The sequence below is a fragment of the Prosopis cineraria genome, unplaced genomic scaffold (genome assembly GCF_029017545.1).
Source record: "Prosopis cineraria cultivar Desert tree isolate PC_DT_omini unplaced genomic scaffold, ASM2901754v1 PC12, whole genome shotgun sequence".
Classification (NCBI taxonomy): Eukaryota; Viridiplantae; Streptophyta; class Magnoliopsida; order Fabales; family Fabaceae; genus Prosopis; species Prosopis cineraria.
This window is the reverse complement of record NW_026555343.1, coordinates 43,844,749-43,867,548: the sequence shown is the minus strand read 5'-3', so window position 1 is coordinate 43,867,548 and position 22,800 is coordinate 43,844,749. Positions and strand designations below refer to the sequence as shown.

General features: G+C 35.8%; 2 protein-coding genes across 2 annotated transcripts in view; both read left to right on the top strand.

Moving 5' to 3' along the window:
* LOC129288432 (K(+) efflux antiporter 2, chloroplastic-like) overlaps nucleotides 1-16,765 on the top strand; it is a 44,491-nt gene extending 27,726 nt beyond the window's left edge. The window contains exons 18-21 of the mRNA XM_054924995.1: nucleotides 13,469-13,645; nucleotides 13,825-13,881; nucleotides 15,770-15,844; nucleotides 16,374-16,765. Of these exons, the coding sequence (XP_054780970.1) occupies nucleotides 13,469-13,645; nucleotides 13,825-13,881; nucleotides 15,770-15,844; nucleotides 16,374-16,496 (432 nt within the window). The 3' untranslated portion in view covers nucleotides 16,497-16,765. The remainder of the gene's footprint in view (nucleotides 1-13,468; nucleotides 13,646-13,824; nucleotides 13,882-15,769; nucleotides 15,845-16,373) is intronic.
* Nucleotides 16,766-18,023: 1,258 nt separating this feature from the next.
* Nucleotides 18,024-21,243, top strand: LOC129287837 (bifunctional protein FolD 4, chloroplastic). The gene is made up of 5 exons (XM_054924086.1): nucleotides 18,024-18,354; nucleotides 19,237-19,562; nucleotides 20,350-20,586; nucleotides 20,722-20,889; nucleotides 21,052-21,243. Exons 1-5 carry the CDS (start codon nucleotides 18,165-18,167, stop codon nucleotides 21,220-21,222), a joined length of 1,092 nt encoding a protein of 363 aa, XP_054780061.1. The 5' UTR covers nucleotides 18,024-18,164; the 3' UTR covers nucleotides 21,223-21,243.
* The last annotated feature ends 1,557 nt before the right edge of the window (nucleotides 21,244-22,800 follow it).

Genomic DNA, 22,800 nt, shown 5'->3' with positions numbered 1-22,800 from the left:
TTCTTGGCCTCTCCTTCTTGTATTGACACTGTCAATTCAACTACTATTCACTGCATACTTCCCAACTATTATCTTTATTGTCCACTTTCTGATTAAACCTTGTACCTTTACTAGCTTTACTGCATTCATCAGTGTCTTGGGAGCTTACAACTTTACCCTGCCCCACTATCCCTTTTTTGAGTTGTGCCATGTAACAACTGATGAGATATAATTCTGGTTACTTAGATTTGCAAGCCAAAGCTTCAAACGCATCTTGATGCCCAATAATTGATGCCACTTGCCTGAGGTGCAAGTTGATATAACCTTTTTGCATGATGACATTATGGCAAAAGTTCTATGTTAAATATTTGGTTGCCCCTGCACCTAACATTTTTCCCCTCTTTAAAAGACAACTTTAGGTGGTGTGTAATATAAAACATTGTTTTCCAAAAGGTTTGAGGCATGTCTCATTTTCTAATTTAAGGTGCTTCTTGTTAAGTGCATGATACAATTTAGTGATGTTCTTCTTAGTAGAAACATAAGCTAAAATTGTTTGGGAACGTTGGCTTGGTGGTTGTCATCAAATTATCATCATTATTGCCTTGTGCATACTGCCATGGCTGCTTATTGTTGTCCTCATGGGAATATTGTTATCTTTTTTCAGGTTGGTTTCCAAGCTATTGCTGAAGCTCTTGGGCTGGCTGCTGTTAAGGCAGCAGTTGCCATCACTGCCATAATTGCTGGTGGACGATTAGTAAGTGTTATTGGGAAATGGAATTCAGATTTTATCAACAAGTTATTTATAGTTAAACGATGTGTAGTTTTAGTACAGATACTGGTTCTTACCTTTTTCTCCCCTTGTTGGAACTACATATTTTTCCCCCATGATAAAGCAGTATGTGTATTCTATTATTTATGCATTTAAATTAATCGTACATGTGTAAGTCAAAAAACCCATACAAGAAAAGAAGAAAAATCATTGTAAATGTGTATATGGAGATAGTACTGCTTCAATGTGGGATATTGATATCTAAGATTCTTGTGTGGATTACGTGCTGGTACTGCAGATGTTTTATATGGTTTCCAATGATCCTTGATGTAATATGATGAGAAACTATTGTTCTAACTGCTCTGCTGTTTACATTCATATATTCTAATCAGTGGTGGATTGAAGTTATACTTTTAAAAATGCATCGAATCAGTTGCTTATTTTGGTTGAGATGAATTTTGTACTTGTAATGGTTTACTTTATCAGGTCTTGCTTCAAGTTTCTTTTTACTGTGTCTGACCATAGTGGGGTTAAATGAAGTGTTTCAAGATCCTGATACTTAACCATGTATTATAATCTGACTTTGTTTTAAAATAACAAATTTATGATTGATGACATTTATTATTTTAGGAAGGCATCAAAGACTTTTTTTTTGGATGATGCTTCAACTATATGTGTAGTTGTGCTTTGTTCTCAGTTATTTTGCTCTTGTCTGTGTAGCTCCTTCGACCAATATATAAGCAGATTGCCGAAAATCAGAATGCAGAAATATTTTCAGCCAATACTCTCCTTGTTATTCTTGGGACTAGTCTTCTTACTGCTAGGGTAAGTGACCATCATACTGCTTTTCCTTTTCCTTTTCTTTGCTTTTTGTTTTTTTTTTTTTGAATGAGATACTGCTTTTCCTTTTATGACTTCTCCTGGATCTTGCTTGTGGCAATTTAAGAAGTGTTTCTTCTAGCGTATGTAGATCTCAGCTTTTCAACAGACTATCAGGCTTTTAACAAGATTGCGTCAATACAAAGAAAAAATAAAAAGCCAGTCTCAATTTGAGAGCTTACTTTAAGATAATTATTGTTGTGTCTCTTTGATTGACAATCTATTGTCTATGTTGTTGTTAATTTCTTTTTTCCTTCCTTTATTCCTTTATTTTAAACAGGCAGGACTTTCCATGGCACTTGGGGCATTTCTGGCTGGTTTACTTCTTGCAGAAACTGAATTTCCTTACAGGTCGAATCTGATATTGCTCCATATCGTGGTCTTCTATTGGGGCTCTTCTTTATGACGGTAGGTATTGGTACTTTTTATTATCTGCACTTGCAATATATTCTTAGCTTCTTGTCAATTTCTCATGAGGGAATAATTGTTTTTGGAGAATTTTTCGAAAGCAATGAAATGGCATTGAGAAATTTATTTTATAGATGAAGTCCAAAGGAAAGGTTTTGGATGCATATGCTTGTAATCTATTACTAAGGGGTAGGATGCATTAAACTCAGTTTAAAAAGAAAATAAGCATTGAATTAGTTCATATGTAATTTTGGTTTCACTGGCAGAGTCGCAGAGATAACATTCAATTAGTGGAGTTGGAAAATACTTTTATGTGGAATTTTAGAGGAAGAAAATATACTTATCTATTTATTCATATTGAGACACACCTATATATATACACATGTACACAAGGAGGAAAGACTAACAAGAAAGACTAATAAAGTCTAACAACTACTCATAAATGCTATACAATAAATACTCAATATTCTCACACTCCCCCTCAAGTTAGATCATAGATGCTAATCATATCTAACTTGCTTATGCAACTCTTAAATGTAGGCTTAAGAAGCCCCTTTGTTAGAACTTTTGAAACTTGAAGATTGGTCGGCAGATAAATTAGACATATGATTCCTTCCATTTTTTCTTTGATGAAAATGCCTCCACCTTCACCTGTTTAGACCTTTTGTTTAAATGGGATTTAAGGCCATACTTATAGCAGTCTTATTGTCAAAATAGAGCTTTAAAGGCAACTCTGCTCTGACTTGTATCTCATTCGAGACTTGCTTTAGCCATAATTCTTCCATTATTCCTTGAGCCAAAGTCCTTAACTCGGATTTAGCACTGCTTTTAGATATAGCTTTTGTTTTTGACTTTTCTAAGTAACTAGATTCCCCACACAAAAGAACTATATCTAGAAGTTGATCTTCAATTAGGATAGGCACCTTCCCAATATGCATCTGTGTATACTCCTATGGTTCTTGTTCCTGTTTCTTGGAGATAATCCTCTGCTAGGAATAACTTTCGAGTATCTCAAATTCTATAAGCTGCATCCTTGTGCTTCTTCTTTGGCTCACTCATGTATTGAGTGGCTACGCTTATTGCAAAGGTTATATCAGGTCTTGTATGAGAAAGATAAATTAGTTTCCCAATAAGTCTTTGATATCTTTCGTTATCAGTTGCCTCTTCTTTTGACTCTTCCTTGCTATTCTGCTTGGACTTTGGTCTTTTCTTTTTCAAGATCACCATAGGAGTTTCCTCAATTTTACAACCTGGCATGCCTGTCTCTTTTAGAAGGTCAAGTATATACTTCCTTTGAGATGCACAGATACCTTCTTTGATCTTGCAACTTCCATCCCAAGAAAGTATTTCAAGTTTGCAAGATCCTTGACTTCAAATTCTTTCCCAAGAGAGCAATATTTATCCTTGTTATTCCTCAACATGTTCTCCTGTGAGAATTATATCATTAACATACACAATAAGTGTGCATTTCTTATCCCCTTCACCCTTAACAAATATTGTATGGTCTAATAATTCTTGTTTGTAGCCTTCAAACTTCAGAACTTTTGAGAACTTGTCAAATCATGCCCTGGGAGATTGCTTCAAGCCATATGAAGATTTCTTCAACTTGCATACTTGATCATTTTTTCCATTATCAAGTCCTGGAGGTAGAGTCATGTATATTACTTCTTCTTTTAGCTCTCCATTAGGAAAGGCATTTTGATATCAAGTTGATGAAGAGGCCATTTTAGATTGGCCACCATAAACAAAATAATTCTAATGGTATTTAGTTTTGCCACTAGCGCAGAAGTTTCATTGTAGTCAAGACTGTGTGAACCCTCTTGCTACTAAACAAGCCTTTAGCATGTCAAGAGTACCATTATCCTTATATTTTGGGGTAAAAACCCATTTACAACTAACAAGTTTCTTGCCTTTAGGCTTTTCAATAATTTCCCATGTTCCATTCCTCTCTAAAGCTTTCATTTCATAGATATTGCTAGGAATATCAACTTCATCCAAATTAGTGATAAGGGCTTGTTATCTAGGAGAGAGAGCCTTGTAAGATAGATGCTTTTTACATTGGGTGCAAAGTACAAGATCAAGGTCATTTCCTTGAGTCAGATCATTTGGCTCATTTGATGGACTGATCTCTAGGAGTTGAGGAGTAACATGAAGTTTTAAAACACTTGATGCTTCGGCTTGAAGAATTACCTCTAGGTGGACTCTCTTGGTGCTAAGAGAATACTCTTGGAAGTTGTTGAACGCGATCTTTTAATTAATAATTCCTAAAAGCTTGATAAATGATAGCACAATGGCGTCTTGCAATCCGTAACCGACCCCACCTAATGAGATAAAGGCTTGTTGTTGTGTTGTTGTTGACTCTCTTGGTGCTTCAGGTATCAGTTGCTCACTATTTTTTGATTTTTTTTCTAAGGTGAACAAATAACTCTCCCTTTGTGGTCTTTCTACATCTCCCTCTATGGTCTTGTTTTCATCGATTTCTGGCATAGAAGAATCGATTGGTGATGGAAGGCTAGGTAAAGGTTCAAGTAAAAGAGGTACATTTAAGTGGGATTTTTGTTAGGTTCCTCACTCTCCTAAGTCTGAAATTCACCTAAAATCTGCCCTTGAATTGAAGGCTTGGAATAAAATGGGGTATTTTTGAAAAACATCACATCACAACTCACAAAGAGATGTTTAGAGACAGGATCATAACACTTTTACCTCTTTTGAGTAGGATAGACACTCTGTAATTTTTTAAGTAGGGATTCAAAGGACAAAACCTAACTTGGCATCCTATTTATAGGATATGTTGTAGAGAGAATTATGTCCCCCCAAAGAGTATTTAGGAACATGATAGGTAAACATGAGAGCTCGAGCCACTTCTAGAATATGTCTATTTTTTTGTTTAGCTATGCCATTTTGTTTAGGGGTGTGAACATAAGAACTTTGATAGATAATGCCATGTTCCTGAAGAAATGGTCCCAGAGATTGATTGAAATATTCTGTGCCATTATTGGTGTGTAAAGTTTGAATGCTGGACTGAAACTGATTTTTAATCATGGTGTAAGACAAGGAGCACAAATGGCACTTCAGATTTGTCCTTTAAGAGGTAAACACAACAAAGGCAGGTATGATCATCTATAAAAGTAATGAACCATTTTTTATTTGCGTGGTTATCAACACAGGATGGCCCTCACAAGTCATTATGTATTGTAGTGAAAGGTTGGTGGGTGTATATTTGGCTCTAGTGAATGAGGTTCGGTAATGTTTTGCAAGTTCACACACCTCACACTCTTGCACTAATATTCTGGTTTGGGCATAAATTTGGATACAATTGTTGAAGGTAATGAAAATTGAGGTGATCCATTCCCTTATGCAATGACATAAAATCATCAACTTTTGAGGTAGATGCAGAATTACCAGCAACAGGTGAGTGTGAATTAATCGGATGAGTAACGCCTAAATAGTAAAGCTTCTCAAACTCCTCAGTACTTCTGAATGTTGTGCCAAATGATAAATCTTAAAAAATATAGTAGGATGGGAGAAATTTAGCAAAACAATTTGATTGTTTGGTCAATTGATTGACCAAAAGTAAATGGCAATCAAGTTTAGGCACATGAAAAACAGATTCCAAAACTAGAGAATTTGAGAGACAAATACTCCATTTTCTTGCTATAAGGGCTAAGAAACCATTCGCAATCTTCACTTTAACATTCCCAACACAGGGAGTGTAAGTGTCAAACAATTTATGATAATAAGTCATATGATTGGAGGCTTTTGAATCCACAATCCAAACTATTGTAGTTCGAGATGTTGTTAAAGCCTAAAGAAATGTTCTTCGCCGTGCCATGCGGTAGGTTGCCTGGATCTGACCACAATAGGCATAAGGTGAACAAGTATCCATATAGTCACTATCAGGGCTTCACATGGGTAAAAACTTGTATAAGAGGCAAAAGTTCAGTCCTACTGCACTTCAGAAGGCTTCAAATAGAGCTTGACAAACACAATATCAGTTGAAGGATGACGAGTAAAGAGCACCCAGACGAGGAAGATATTAGGATCTCGCTAGAAGCAATGCGTCGTTGCCAAAGAAGGGAGTTGTGGCTTGAATGGAGCTAACATGCACCTCCACGGTCAAATTGGCAGGCATGTGCCATTCATCATGGCTATGTGGGTTTTTGCTGATCGGGACCTCATGAACACACCTAGGAGGGTGGTGAGGCGCACAAGTGTCTCAAACCACATGAGCATCCCAACCCTAGTGTTCTATAGAGAAGGCCTTACTTGAAAGGAGAAAAAATTTCTTCTCTAGTCATTCATATTGAGGTACACCAACATATATGTACACAAGGAGGAAAGACTAACAATAAAGACCAATAAAGTTGAACCACTACCCATAAATGCTGTACAATCAATACTCAATATTCCCAAATTTTATATGATAATAAAATGCTTCATAGGTCTTTTCTTGATAATTTAAGCTTTTAGCTTGAGTAGCCTTCTAACGGAGGTATAAGATGCTTAAAGTCCTATATTGAAGTAGTATAAGTGATTTATGGGGTACTTAAGTGGATTTTTTTTCCTTTTAAAAAAGCTTAATTAGCTACATCCTACTTGAGTGCTCATATATTGATATCAAATTTGGTAGTTTATGGTTTTGAAAAGGGCTACCTGTGGAGGATTTTGAAAGGGTTTTAACAGTAAGGAAGTCAAGTGAAGTGTTGTAGAGTTGAGCCTTCAGGACATGGCTTATGGAGTATTTAAATGGGTTGATTCTTTCACCTTAACAACTTTCTTTTGGGAGAGGGTTTCCCACTCCATTTAAGTACCTTTGCTTTAAACCTAAACTTCTTTTGCAGGAGACTCGTTAAACACTAATAAAACAATTCATGGACCTTCTACTAACTCTTTTGGCTTTGAAGAAATGGCATAGCTGCAGTTTCTCTTCATTGAAATCCCCTTTTCCCCATTCCATCTGTTTTCCATCCTTTGATGGGAAAGATTCGTCTTCCACTTGTTGAATCACTTTCAATGTTGGCAACAAGTGTTTGATTGAATTGAAAGGGAGGGGGGAAATTGTTCAAAGCTGTAGATATTGAATTTGTCACAACTCAAAACCTTGGGCCATAATTGGTGCATGGGCTAAGCCAACTTAGGGCTAGTCTAGCCTAGGAGGACGACATGCTTGTGCCCACAGACCACAAAGTCATGAGGATCACAATAAGAATACCACGCTAGAGGATCAGATCTTTCAAGTCTCATATTTCAATAACATCACTTGAAAGGTTGCCCAAAATCTGATGACATCTCTGAAAATTGAATATATTATATCTGTACGTACAATCTCATGCAGAATGTGCATTTTCCCAAAACATATTTAACACAAGACCAGCTCAAGTTCCATCATGAGGATTCTTATACGATCAACAATAAATTATCATTCCCATGCAATCCAAAACATTGACCATTGGTAGCTGTGGCTTTGATGTGTGACACAAGCATTCATTAAAGACGCACTCAAACCTTCTAGGAATTATGTGTGTCCCATAGCATTTCAATGAATTACCGGTTGATTTGAAAAAAAAAAGGCATAAAGGAGTGGATGAGTTCATCATAGACTCGGTAAGCTCACAAATTACAAAGTGCATGGAAAGGAAAAACAACATGCTTATTGCACAGTGGAAAGAAACTAAGCTTTGTGAAATGAATGGAGTAAGGCATGGATGAGAAGAAAAAAAGGAAAGCATAGGGAAAAAACAAAAATAAAAGAAAAAGGAAAGTAATGGAAGGTTTACCCACCAGAAAATGAAACAAGATCTCACAATCTTTTAGATTACTATACTTTGAAACTTTGGGAAACAAAAGTATACTGATGGTTACAAGACAGATCGTGATAGCTCCTTAAGATAATTTTCAACCTCCAAAGTTTCTTTGAATATTATATTGCTCTTGGCCTTTTGCTGTCTACCTTAAAGGAATTCAATTTGGTAATTTAACGGCCATGGTTTCTTGGGATTTTTCAGGTTGGAATGTCAATTGATCCAAAGCTTCTTCTGTCAAACTTTCCAGTCATCACAGGGACACTTGGACTCTTAATTTGTGGCAAGACAATATTGGTTTCTTTGATTGGAAGAAGCTTTGGGATTTCACTCATTTCTGCCCTTAGAGTTGGTCTCCTTCTTGCTCCTGGAGGGGAATTCGCGTTTGTGGCTTTTGGCGAAGCTGTTAATCAGGTTTCTGTCCTTTGTAACTCTCTTTCCTATCAAGAGTTTACTGCTTTTTATATAATAGTTTACCCCATAGCTGTATCTTCACTTAAAATAAATCATTCTGCTTGAGTATCTTAAATGAAACGTTTGTTTCTGGAAGTTTGTATGAGGTGTGCCAATTGTTCTGAGACAGCCATCTGCTTTTGCATTACCTCATGGCGTGGTTCATGCTACATGCATGAGGGAATTCGATGGAGGATAGATTTGTGAGTGTTTGTGAGTGTCCTTGTTGCTGGGAAGAGCATTAGAGCACATGGATTGACGGAAACTCTTGAATTTTATAAATCCTGAGCAAATATTTCTTAATTATGTGACAGAATTCCTTATCTTGTGCCATTTTGGTGCTCATGGCACTTGGCATGGGAGTTCAACTAATTGATACTTGGAGAGGTTGTAGCCTTGTAGGGCTTTGCTTATATGGCTCTTATTTTGGATGAATTCTCTTGCAATCTTCCCCTCTCTTACCTTCTAGTTTTGATGATTTTTCATTGCCATTTTCATAGCATTTTTTGTTTTTATTGAGGAATTCTTCAACTTCATTCAAAAAATAAAAAATATGAAATATTGATTGGTCTATTCATAGCTTCTAAATTATGATACTGTTTTTCTTTAAAATTGATATGCTGTGCTTAACTTTTTTGGTCAATTGCACTTCTTCAGGGCATAATGTCTTCCCAACTTTCATCTTTGCTATTTCTTGTTGTGGGAATCTCTATGGCTCTCACACCATGGTTAGCTGCAGGCGGCCAGCTTATTGCTTCACGTTTTGAGGTGCATGATGTTCGAAGCTTATTACCTGTAGAAAGTGAGGTAAAATCTCTCATGAATGACTGGCAGGAAGTTGTATTAATTGCCAATTTCCTTGATGGCTAGAGTATGTTGCTTATTTTTCTGATATTTTATCTTGTTTTATGACAAGAGAAAGGATTTATAACACTTAAATGGTTCAAGTAAAATTAAATGCCTTACAAACTTCTATATCAGCGTTACGGAAGGAAACTTTTCTGCCTTTATTGTAAAAAATTTTTAATCACTTTTTGAAGCAACCTATTATGGCAATAATATTGGTCATAATATGGCCATCATGTTTCTGAACATATTATAGTCTTGCTGAAAACCAAGCCTAAAGAATGGACCACTAAAATATGTTAACTGACATTTCTTTTCAGAAAAGGCAGGGTATTTCCCTTTTTGACATGCAAAGGCAGAGTTACTATATGCCAATTGTACTTGCTAACTGTGACATTGAGTCCGTGAACTTCAATTTAAATTGTACTTGCTTCTTACTGAAGTGTTTTTTATTTTTGTAATAACCCTTGGATTGTTTATGTATTACCTGGTTCATACAATTATTGAAAAAAATTAAAATTTATTCTTATAGCAACCTCGCTATTTGCATCTAGAATTATACTGAGCACTATAAGACACTGTATTGATATTGAAGCAGAAAGTTCCCTTGATAGGAGGTTGGAACGCTCAGCTCACCCTATATCACTGATGAAATATAAGAATTAATATATTTTGAAGAAACCTTATAGGAAGAAACCTAGGCTAGTAGCATATTATCATTGTATGTTGCTTGTAAGAAACTTATCTAGGAAGAAGTAAGTTACTTTTGTGTTATTTTAATAGTTTTGTAAAGAGAGAAATCTGAACATTAGCTTTATCTAGCCAAGTTATTAAGGTTTCCTTAATAGGTAGGAAAGTTTAGTTTAAATAGATTAGGCCTTGCTTTTGTAAAGGAACTTTTGATGAATGTAATATTGTGATTGAGTCTTTGAATCCCTTCCTTTCTCCCTGTGCGTCTGTCTCTCTCTCTAACTCCTCCCTATTCTGTTCTTCATTTTCTTCATTTCTCCCTCTTTATTTCTGGTTTTCTCTACTCTTACCCTCTGTCCAGCACTGTGCAAGTGTGTGTGAGCGTGTGTTACATCACTTCGGTATCAGAGCTTGTGTTTTTGCTTTCCTTGATTGTTTTCGTCGCCTGAAAATTGCATAAAACTTGCCTAAAAACCTCTAAAATCCCGTGTTTCACACTGCCTGCCTAAAAAAACTCACTTCCCAATGTCAGATCACTAAAACACCACCACCATCGTGTTCAAGAAGGGGAATCCAGTCAGAACCTGAAGTCTCACCTCTGTCCTCTGTCACACGCACCTTCACACACTAGTGGGGCGCTGGTGACAGTACCTGAGCATGATTTCATGCGCCAACATGCACAGTGTCAAGAAGCCTTTTTTTTTTTGGCGTTTTTGAGTGCTTTAATGGATTTTTCCATAGTTTTGAGCAACTTGAGGGTCTCAAATCATCATCATCATTTAAAGCATTATTTCTGGTAAAGGTTTCATCTTTAAGGCTCTAAAGCTTTGATGATAAGGCCGATGACCCTCTTAGTTTATTGTTTTTTTTTGTTGTTTTGCATGGTTCCTTCTGTTCAGGCCTATCTTTGGTGCAAAACATCATTTGTGAGAGTTTAGATTGTGTTTGTTATGCCCCAAATTACTAATAGTTACCTTGAGGAATCTTGTAAGGCTTATAAGGAAGATGGGAAACAAAAAATTCAAGAGTTCAAGGGGTACATGGATAGTAAGGTTGATGAAATCTTAAGAGCTCTTAACTGTATACATGAACAATTTGCTGTGGAAAAACTTTGTCAAGACCTAGAGGGGATCATGGTTCTTTCGTGGCACTAGAAAATAGTATCCTCAACAAAAAGCCTTCACCAATGTTAGTTACACAAAAAAAGGATGCTAACAATATTAGTGGTTTTAAAATTGGAAGCTTAGTTATGGAAGAGGTCCAGGTAGTAACAGAGGCTAGTACAAGTGTTATTAAAAAAACAAGAGAATGATGCTGATTTAGAAGAAATCTCCATGAAATATGAAGGCATGAGTCTTGAATTACATCAAGGTTTGAATTTGGTGGCCCATGATCTTGAGTCACAGGTGTTAGAGATTTATCAAGTTGGGGATCTTGATATGAGGAGTGTTCAACTTTGTCAGATTCTTACTTCCAATCATCTATGTGCAACACCATTCACTGCAAAAGTTTTGGTTATGAAAGAGCATATTGTTTTCCCATTTGATAACAACCTCTACAACTACCTTGTTCATTGGGAAGGTTTTCCAAATCACTCTGATCACATTGCTTACTCTCCATATGGTCTCATTTTCCGCTATCCGGTATGTTGGAAAGGATCTTCAAATTAGTTGCTACAAGGAGGAATTCCCTACATTCCAGTCTAGTGGAGTTACACCAATTTTTACTCTCCAGAGGAGAGTTCCATCAAGTAGGAGAGAATGATGAAATACAAGAATTAATATATTTTGAAGAAACCTCTTATAGGAAGAAACCTAGGCTGGTAGCTTGTTATCATTGTATGTTGCTTGTAAGAAACCTATCTAGGAAGAAGTATGTTACTTTTGTGGTATTTTAATACTTTTGTAAATAGGGAAAGCTGAACATTAGCTTTATCTAGCCAAGTTATTAAGGCTTCCTTAATAGGTAGGAAAGTTTAGTTTAAATAGATTAGGCTTTGCTCTTGTAAGGAAACTTTTGATGAATGTAATATTGTGATTGAGTTTCTGAATCCCTTCCTCTCTCTGTCTCCCTCCCTAACTCCCCCCTATTTTGTTCTTCATTTTCTTCATTTCTCCCTCTTTATTTCTGGTTTTCTTTACTCTCTCCTCTTTCCAGCACTGTGCAAGTGTGTGAGTGTGTGTTACATCAATCACCCATCATGTTCTGGTTATAGCTAGCAAAATGCAATGATCTCGTTGTAATCCCTAACGGAGACAGTATGTCTTGTATAGATGCGACTCTAACAACCTTGTACTCATGAGATCCTGATTAAAGATAGGATATTAAATGCTTATCCTACTAGTAATACGATATCTCAAGGCCAAAATAAATGTCATCCCAAATAGCTAATAAATAATGCTGAACCAAAATTTCAAATATATCATAAATTAATACAATAGTCATAATTGACTGTCATACTGGTGTCACTAGTTTCTGGGCTGTCCTTTAGTTGATGAAAGGATAAATTTGTTAACCGTTTAGAGGGGCAACTTATATCCTTAATTCCATTGATTAGATGGGTTATTTGTTTGTTGCATATGAAATCTTTTCATATATTTCTGCTCCTTTTATATCAGATTATCAACCTCTTTGTGGGCAGCTAATTGGAAATAGTACATCCTAGTTTAGTTTTTTGAGAAATACTTGTGGTTGTAGAAATTGAATTCTGTAAGCTCCGAATCAATAATCATTTGTTATTTAACTTTGATTTAGAGTTTGAATGATATTTAGTTTATGTTGTGGATGACAACTTTTACAGACGGATGATTTGCAAGATCACATCATTATTTGTGGATTTGGACGAGTTGGCCAGGTAAGTTCTTTCTGTCTGTCTTTTTCGTTTGTTTGTTTGTTTTATTAACTTGAATAATAGATTTAGGCATAACCATTTACATTTATGCCATTACCAGATCATTGCTCAACTTCTTTCTGAGCGACTGATCCCTTTTGTTGCGCTAGATGTGAGAAGGTAACTTGATAAGCTAAGTAAAACTTCATCATTGCCCCTCAATGCTTCTTTAGGATGAATGAGTTGACCCTGCATTACCTAGTTTTTAAGCTATTTCTATTGAAAATGGAATAGAAGAAATGCATCACACCTTTGACTGTGAACCTGACGTGTTCAAGTATGATGTGTGATTGTTCATTTGCTGCTGACTTTATGAGGCATTAAAATCTTAAGTTGAAGGTAATCTAGGTTGGCTTTCCTTTGCAACTTATAGTTGGATAAACAGTCTCTTCTCTATGCATTAAGGGAGTCTTGGTTTCTAGTTATATAATGGTAGTCTTTAGGGACAAAGGTGGGCAATATTTAAATGGTTCTATGCATTCTTTGTTCAGCTTCCTCCCTGCCCCTTTTCTTAACATGTGTGAAGCGTAAATTAATATTATGTATTCAATTTTGGATGAAAAACAGCTGCAGATTATCTAACCTATTTCCATCTTTGTTAAATGTCTTCAGTGATAGAGTGGCAGTCGGTCGTGCTTTGGATCTCCCTGTATACTTTGGAGATGCTGGTAGTCGTGAGGTAGTGCAAGTGACTTCAGCACTTAAGACCACTTTCATGTCCATTATCTGATTTACTTTGAATTGCATTACTAGGTCCTGCACAAGATTGGGGCTGAAAGAGCATGTGCTGCAGCGGTAACTCTAGATTCTCCTGGTGCAAATTATCGAACAGTTTGGGCTCTGAGCAAGTACTTCCCAAATGTGAAGACTTTTGTTCGAGCTCATGATGTTGATCATGGCCTAAATTTGGAAAAGGCTGGAGCTACTGCTGTAATTATCCGATACCTCCTTTAGTATTTCCTGCTCTGATTACTTTATTCTGAAGCAATAAGAATAATGTTTGTTTCCATAAGTAATATCATATCTTCACAAAATTGGGAGCATTTGATTATAACTGGAATATTTACTCTAACTTATGTATCCCCTGCTTCTGTCACTTGCGTTTTCAGGTTGTACCTGAGACCCTGGAACCAAGTCTTCAACTAGCAGCTGCTGTTCTTGCTCAGGTAAATCAATATACTTTGACTACAATAACTATGTTGGAGTGTATTTATTATTGACTTGGTGAAAAATCTTTTGATTTATATGAATTTATATTTCATTGATTCTTCTGTGTTTTTAATTGGCATAATTTATTTTGATTCATGTTTATTCTTTCCTTGCTTGAATTGAAAATTTTTTTCTGCTGGAGGACCTATTTGGCATGCCAATAAGAATTTCATTAGTATCATGTGTCTATCGGTAAATTGAGGTTAGGCAATGTGAGAACTAAATTATTAGGACACAAATCTTTTTCAGGTGATGTTAAAAAAAAAAAATGAATTCATACTATCAGCATAACGCAGGAAATAGCGGCTGCCTTAGTGGAGGCCGCTCTGGTGCCTGCCTATCCTTTTTCTTTTGGGGCTAAAGAGATGATTCATTCCTCAAAACAGAGGATACAAACAAGAGAAACTAAGTCTGCAGCTTCTCATCATCTACCATCTTGCAACAACAAAAAAAAAAAAAAAAAGAAGCTGGTTGATCAAAAGAGTGAAAATCACCAATACAATTAGAAGTATTTGCAGCTAAATAATGAGCAAAAAAATTTGCTTCCCTATACATAAACTCCAAGGATACACAGCGGTCCCTATACAAAAAGAACCTAGCTTGCTCAATAATCACTGTAGGGATGAAACTCGTAGTTATCTCTGAGGATGAGTTTAATTGCTTCAATACAATCAGTAAAAATTCTAACCCTTCAAAAATCATTCATCCAGCACAAATTAATTCCCTCTAGTATAGCAATCAGTTCAGTAATGGCTGGTGGAAAATTCCCACCATTTGAATTGAAGCCCAATACCCAGTCTGCATTGCTGTCACAGATAAGTCCACTGCACTTGCTGGAGCCATTCTTGTGGGAGCCATCAACATCAAGTCTGATCTTGCCATTTTCAGGTTAAAATCGCTTGTTATAGTAATTCCCCTTTCTTGTTTGGGGGAACTGGTGCCTAACTATCTGCCTTATTTGAATACCATGATATAATGGTGAACGAGGGCAAGTGTTGAATTATTTATTATTATTATTTTGGTTCAACAGAATGCCGGTTTCAACTTGTGAGTTGATGGGCGCTGCTAAAATTCTGTCACCAGCAAGCCAAGTCTTCAAATGGCATTATTATTATTTATACCTTATGTATGATTCCGTTCCAAAGCTGTTCCTACTTCCTTGGGGTGTGATACACTAATCAATGTATACAGGGACAGCTAGAGTGTCCTATCAGTCTTGCATAGCGTACTAGCTGTGGACAACAAGCGTTATCCCATTAGATGGGGTTGGCTACATAGATTATATGATGCCATTATGCTCTATCATTTATTAAGCTTTTAGAAATATTGTTAATTAAAAGGTCTCACTCAACAACCTTCAAAAGTGTTCTCTTCAATCTTCCTCTACTCTTCTTGACAGGGTTCAAAATCATCTATTCCACTCTCCTCACTAGTGCCTCCTGTGATCTTCTTTATATATGTTCGAACCACCTCAAACGATTTTCTATCATTTTTCTTTCAATAGGGGCCATACCCACTTTTTTCCATATTTGCTCATAGGTTGAGTATTGTTTAACTCACCTTCATATAAATATTTAGCTTAGTTTCGGGTTTTTATTTTTATGAGGTTTTGTTCTTTAATGCATACGTTATTGTAAGTTTGACTGCATATCTCATTGAAGACGCTGGCTATTCCTCAACATGAGGAGAATAAAAACATGAAATGAAAATGGAAAGATTGTTTTCATTAAGCATCACCAGAATTGAAACATTGAATGCAAGATGTTGGATAGTTTAGTACACAATGGCGCTATGTTATAATATGGGGATGGATTATTGTTTGTTCTCTAAACATTGTCTCTTCAGGCTAAACTTCCCACGTCAGAGATTGCATCGGCTATAAATGAATTCAGATCCCGGCATCTGGCTGAGCTTGCTGAGGTATGTATTTTGTTTAAATCACGCAGAGAGAGGTTTGGGGTGAGTCATAAATCATTATGACTGTTGGGACTTGTTACTCATGAGATGTTTATTTGACCATCATCCTGTCTTTGGTATCGTAGACGTCAAGAGACATTGACTATATATGTGTTTTGGTGTATTAAGTTTCAAATGACAAATATATTTCGTTTTATCCAAGATACTAGGATAGGATGACATCATTTTGACTACTATCTTTTACCGTCCAAATACTATGGATATCTCATACGCATACGAAGTTTTAGCTTTGTTGATTGTATTGTTCTCTGACCAACTGACCATTTTCAATTGTTCCACAAAACATGAAAATCTCAAATACGAAAATACCTTGGTATATTACTCCTTATCATTCTATACAATGGGACCTGACCACTAGCATAGATAAGATGTACGTACCAGAAGCATCTAATGTCAACATTGATTCTCCTCTATGTTACTATATAATTGATGTCAGAATATTGATATATGTTATTTTTGGTTTATACAACAGCTGTGTGAAGCAAGTGGCAGTTCTCTTGGTTATGGATTTAACCGAACAGCGAGCAAATCCAAATCTCAATCCTTAGATTCACTGGATGATAACCAAATCTCTGAAGGGACACTGGCAATATGAAGATTGCCTCTTTTATAGAATGAAAAAGAAGATAGGAAAAAGAAAATAATTGTGAAAACTAGTTGATTAGGAATTCCATCAAATGTATACAGAAATACATCTGAATATAAGAAGATTCTGAAGTATTTTCTTTTTCTGTTTCTTTTTTTGGTTATTTTCTTTTTCTGTTAGAAAAATTTTGGTTCGCCAACTTTTTCCCCACATTGCTGCTCTGTAAAAGGACAAAATAAGTGTAGATGTGCCATTGGTTATGTAAATTTTTTCTCTCTTTTCCGCGGCTCGTTATTTGGATGTCCATTATAACAAGAGCTCATCAAGTACAAACAACGCTTGAAACATTTTTGTCTGCCAAGGAGTGCTCAAGTGTGTATAAACAAAAAATAAAGGATGACCGTCCTTCTTCCAAAGAACTCCATTGCTACGCTCACAATGTTGCAGGTGCAAGCACTTGGTCCTTCAATTAGAGAGGAGCATTTTTTACGTGTATTTCATGATATGTTTTGGGCTGGGAAGTAAAAAAAAGAAAGGAAAGCAAAGAATAATTAACCAATTTTTTGCCTGGAAGTCTCGGCATCAATCATTACAAAAGAAAAACGGGCTCATCCCTTCGTAACCATGCTTGACTAGCCCTTGCTTTAATGAAGCTTCGTTACTCAGACTGGGGATGGCCTCATAAACATGATAACCGTGACATCTTTCTTTCTTTTTTTTTTTTATAATCATAAAACTATTATCGATCTGAATTGAAAAGAGCTCCATTTTAGTGTTTCTGTTTTGGCCTCGTTAATGTATTATTGCTGTAGGAACAAGTTTGTGCTGATATTCTCTGTGAATAGTACTTCAACACCTGTGACAACGAATAAAAAGGATAATATGTCCAATGTCAATTTGTGTGTGGATTTTTTGAAGGTCCGAAATATATATATATATATATATATATATATATATTTTGAGTAAATATATGTATGTTCATAGAGTTTATACTTATAAAATCAATGTCTAAAACTGCAAGAAACCACATTACTCCAAATAACAAGCATCTAGTTACCGACTCAGCTTCTCTCCTCCGTCGAATCCCATATCTGCGTCCTCACTGTAGCAAAAGAAAATTCGGATTATACAGAATTAATTTGAAAGGTTCATATTTATTTTTATTTTTATTTTATATTTACTAAAATAAAAAAGTAGAAACTTTTTTAATAAATTTGCTTACCAATTTGAATAGTTTAAATTTAATATAAATGGTTTAAATTTAATATTAAAATTTTTTAATAAGTTGATTGCATTGTTTAGAATATATCTGTATAGTCAATTTTAATTTTTAATATTGAATAGATTTATTAAAATTTGTATAATATATATATATATATATATGTATGTATTTATTTTAATAAAATAAAATAAAAATAAAATATAAAAAATAAGGAAGGGTGGGAGGACGGAGGAGAGAAGTCCAGTGCACCAAGTTCCGGTTCAGATTTAAAAAAGAAAAGGTGTTAAATTTTTGGACGGACAAAATTCGTTGATTCCATATTCCATGTACGCGAACGCGACTTTTCAGAAGTAGAAGAGCAACGCTTCGTCGGTCAGTTCATCGAGCTCTTCTTTACCCTCGCCAACAACAACACAACGTCCAGATTTCTCAAACGCCGTTTCAGGAGTCATCCAATGGCTTCAATGGTAGCCACGGACTGTTCTCCCTCCTCCGCCGCTGCCCGCCTCCTCCCTGTTCGCCTCAGGACTGACGCTTTTTCCCTCCGCCGCTTGCTCCATTTGGGCCCCACATGCTCTACCACCTCGCCTCGATATTTCGTTCTTCGCTCTTCTCCTTTTTCAACGTCTCCTGTGGTTCCCACCGGTATTGAGCTCCTGTTCTTTTCTTGTGCGCTTTCTGTCATATTGCTGCTTCTTGTGTGAAGTTTTCGGTGATAGGGTTATCTGGTTTTGCATAAGGGGATGCCTATTTATGGTCTTATGAACTGCACAGAATGGTGTTTTCCTATTCTGAGTTCAACCCCATTTAACATTTACGGGCTATTAGTTGAGGCTTTCCTCGTATAATGTTTTAAGCTATATGTTTTCTTTGGCAGAATTTTATTATACACAGTAGAGTCAGCACTGAGGCTGAATTTATTTTCCTTTTTTGCTAAATTGCTGCAGTCTCAATAATAACAACCTAACTAACCATACTGATCTCTCTAATCACGTGAGAAAAGATTTATGTTTTGTACGTTGGTGTTAAATTTTTATTGTTGCAATCCCTTGCGATGCTTGTTCCGTTGAAATTTGGAAGTGCAATGCTAATTTGTTTTAAGACCAGAAACGACTTGAATCTATTTTGCCATTTACTTATTGATCATATACTATTCATAGATGCACGCGAGCTATGGAGTGTATTTGGATTACTGTATTCTTAAATTTGCTGAGGTCGATGCTGATTTAGGATGTGTTTTACCTACCTAGTAGTGGTATATGATCATTTAGTTTAAGACAATGTCTTGCACAATGAAGAATCTCAGGCACTAGGCTGGTTTATCAGATTAATATGCATAACTTTGTTGTGGATGAGGTTCTTAAATTACCTGATACGTATTTATTTTGGAATTTTAATGCCTGTGTTTATGTGCCTATGCATACACTGAAGCACATGCACTCCAGTGGTTCTTTCCTTTGCATTCTGTTGGGACATTATTGTTTTACTAGTATGAGTTCATAGAGTTCCATATGTCTTTATGCTCAGCTGCCATGGCTACTGAGGCTTCAGCTGAGGTGATTGATGGGAAAGCGGTGGCAAAGAAAATCAGAGATGAAATAACAGCTGAAGTTTCCAGGATGAAAGAAGCCATTGGTGTCATTCCAGGTTTAGCTGTAATCCTTGTTGGAGATAGAAAGGACTCTGCAACTTATGTGCGGAATAAGAAGAAGGCTTGTGAATCTGTGGGAATAAATTCTTTTGAAGTTCATTTGCCTGAGGATTCTACAGAACAAGAAGTGCTAAAACATATTTCAGACTTCAATGATGACCCATCAGTTCATGGAATACTTGTTCAGTTGCCTTTACCTTCAGTATGCATCTAAGTCTTTTGGCTTCATTATTTTTCAGTTGAATTATGCTTTGATGAGAATTTTAATTTTAGTCATATGTTTCAGATTATATTTAGATTGTACTTTTCTCCAATTAAAAGCTATTTCTACAAGATTGGGGCATTATATTAAGTTTCTTTCCATGAATAAATTATAAAATAATTTAGACTTAAGGACTGTTCTATTGGCTAAAATTATAGTTGCCTAATTTTTGTTTCAAATACTGTTGGCAGTTCACTTCAGACAATTTATTGACTCAATTTTTTAATGAATTTTCTGATATTTCGTCCCTAAAAAATGCCATGTATTCATTTTAATTAATCCTTTTTTTGGTAATTTGTCTTAACTGGGATTTCATACAGATTCAACGATTTGATGTTACTAATGATGGATTTTCATTATGTTATTTAACAAAAATATGGTTTTGCATCACATTGTATGCTTGCAAATGATTTAATGAGTCTATATCATGCAACCATGTTAATATTAAATATGAAGTCTACAGAGAGTTGTATTATTGATAAGACATTGGTTATTTAGTGCCTTGTCCAGTATGGCTCTTATAGGTTCTCTTGAATGATAATACTTTTTCTTTCCTTGTTGATTTTGTGATGTCATACCTAACTTCTTTCATGTCACGTTGAATGTAACATATGCTAAAATTTTGAAATGAAGAAGAAGGTTTTAATCCTTATTTGATTCATGTGTTTTCTCTCCAACTTCTGCTCGGATTTTGGACTCATTTTTGTTTTGCTCAATCTCGTGACAGTGCATGAATGAGCAGAATGTCTTGAATGCTGTTAGGATTGAGAAGGATGTGGATGGTTTTCACCCATTAAATATTGGTCGCCTTGCCATGCGTGGTAGAGAACCCCTATTTGTTCCATGTACGCCCAAGGGATGCATAGAGCTATTGCACAGATACGGTGTCTCTATGAAAGGAAAGAGGGCTGCTGTGATTGGTCGGAGCAATATTGTAGGAATGCCCGCTGCTCTCTTGCTGCAAGTAATATCTGATTGGTTCAAATTTAAAGTTTATTCACTGTACACACACCAACTTTCAATTAAATGTAACCGTTTATTCATTTCTTATGTGCTCCATATTTACATATTCCCCTGTCTGTGTATCTGGTGTTATTAGAGGGAAGATGCAACTGTCAGTGTTGTCCATTCCAGAACCAATATTCCTGAGGAGATCACAAGACAGGCAGATATAATAATCTCTGCTGTTGGACAACCAAACATGGTCAGAGGAAGCTGGATTAAACCGGGCGCAGTCATTATTGACGTTGGAATCAACCCAGTAGAGGTGAGTTGAGTAATGTTGATGGTTTTCTATTTTCTAATGCACACTTAACAGGCTCCTTCCTTACCTTGGTTGGTACTGGGTCTTCAAGGATGAAGCACATAGTTAATGCTTAAAATTATATTTTAATGGTTGTTTAAATGTGAGACTGGGTGTTTGTGACAGGATCCAAATAGCCCTCGAGGTTATAGGTTGGTTGGAGATGTTTGCTATGAAGAAGCCTGCAAAGTTGCCTCGGCTATTACCCCAGTTCCTGGAGGAGTTGGTCCTATGACCATAGCTATGCTTCTCCAAAATACCCTCATCTCTGTTAAAAGGATTCATAATTTTCAATAATTTATATGTTCGATCATATCATGGCCAGCGTGTTAGGTCACCAGCTTTCTTTCTCGGGAGGTTTGTCTTTAGCCCCATCTTGGTTTTATGTACTGCGCATTAAGGGGGAAATTTTTTTTTTTTTAATTTGGTTATTTTGTCAAGAAATAGAGGAGCAATATAATGTTAAGCATCCCTCGTGTAAAGGCATTTTATGATGCAAAACCTGGCTTCCCAATTGAGTGGGAGATTGATGACCAAGGTAGGAAATCTGGTTATACAAGGCAATGCCTTTTGAAGACAGTCAGGCATTATCCATGGTCCTTCATACAACGGCTCCTTGGATCAATTCCCTATGCGGACTAGGGGAAATAATATTAGGGTGTGTGTGTGGGGTTTAGGGTTTAAGGTTTTGACTCTACAGAAGATCTCACACTTATACGCAATGAATTCTCTACGAATCACCCCTTTGCTGCTACTATCAACAAAATCAGAGATCTTGTTATGAAAGATTGGATGGTCATTTTTTATCACATTTTTAGAGAAGCAAATAAATGTGCGGATTGGTTGGCTCACCAAGCTCCTGTCCAAAGCCCTAGAGTTCATATTTTTGATACTCAGCCTCTTGGTTGTATAAATTTCTTGTACGTTGATATGACACATCATATCACATAACATAATTTACTCGTGGCCTTTTATTCAAAAAAAATATTAAGGGTGTGTGTGTGTGGGGTATTTATGTGCTTGTGTGTGTGTGCCTGTGAGTGAACCCCCTTCCCCTTTGGGGAAGGGTTAGCTAGGACTATCAAACCAGAAAAAAAAATTGATAAAGTTTGAATTGATAAAAAAATTGCCAACGGTATACTAGTTGATCTGATTTCTTGCTTTGGGTACGTCGTATTCTAGATTTGCTATTTTCAACTCACCTAAAATCTGATATCCAAAGGCTCTAGCTTGGGCCGAAAAAAATGATATCTAAATAATACATTGTATTACTTCACTTTTTTTAAAATACGCATTTGGTTTTTTAATTTTATACAAAGTTTTAGATTAGTCTTTTAATTTTATAAACCATTTTTTTAGTCCTATAATCTCTAATTTTGTTAGTCTCAAATGGTATTGGTGTCAATTATTGTTATGTTAAAAAAGTTAAACTTATGTGATAATTATTGAGAATTTTTGTCAGCATTTAAGTTTAATGTAAGTATTTTTTGTTATTGAAATTGACAATTTTAGAATTACAGGATTTAAAGGACACTTCATTATACTAAGGGATTTGAAACTTAGTATGAATTTAAATGATGAAATGTAAACTTCTAATGATTTTTTTTTTATTTTAACAAGAGGGTTTAAATTATACATTTTAGATAAATTCACTCACCCTTATCCCGTGCCATTTGAGGCAATCCAAATAGCTAGAGGATACATTGATGCATTTCATTGTAAGACTAACAATGGACAATGAGTCTATTGTTCTATACTGTGAAGGATGAATATAAGTTTATGTGAACTGGGTATGGGGAATGAGAACTGGTTAAAGTAGGCTTCTAGGTTTAAAGAATGATTATATGAGTACTTATAGATTATCCACTAAACAAG

Bases quoted from the DNA above. Each gene is read 5' to 3' on its own strand.
- LOC129287837 (XM_054924086.1), top strand. From the start codon at position 18,165: ATGGCTTCAATGGTAGCCACGGACTGTTCTCCCTCCTCCGCCGCTGCC. The intron at 18,355-19,236 runs GTATTGAGCTCC...CTTTATGCTCAG, and splicing joins GTCTCCTGTGGTTCCCACCG to CTGCCATGGCTACTGAGGCT. The intron at 20,587-20,721 runs GTAATATCTGAT...TGGTGTTATTAG, and splicing joins CCGCTGCTCTCTTGCTGCAA to AGGGAAGATGCAACTGTCAG.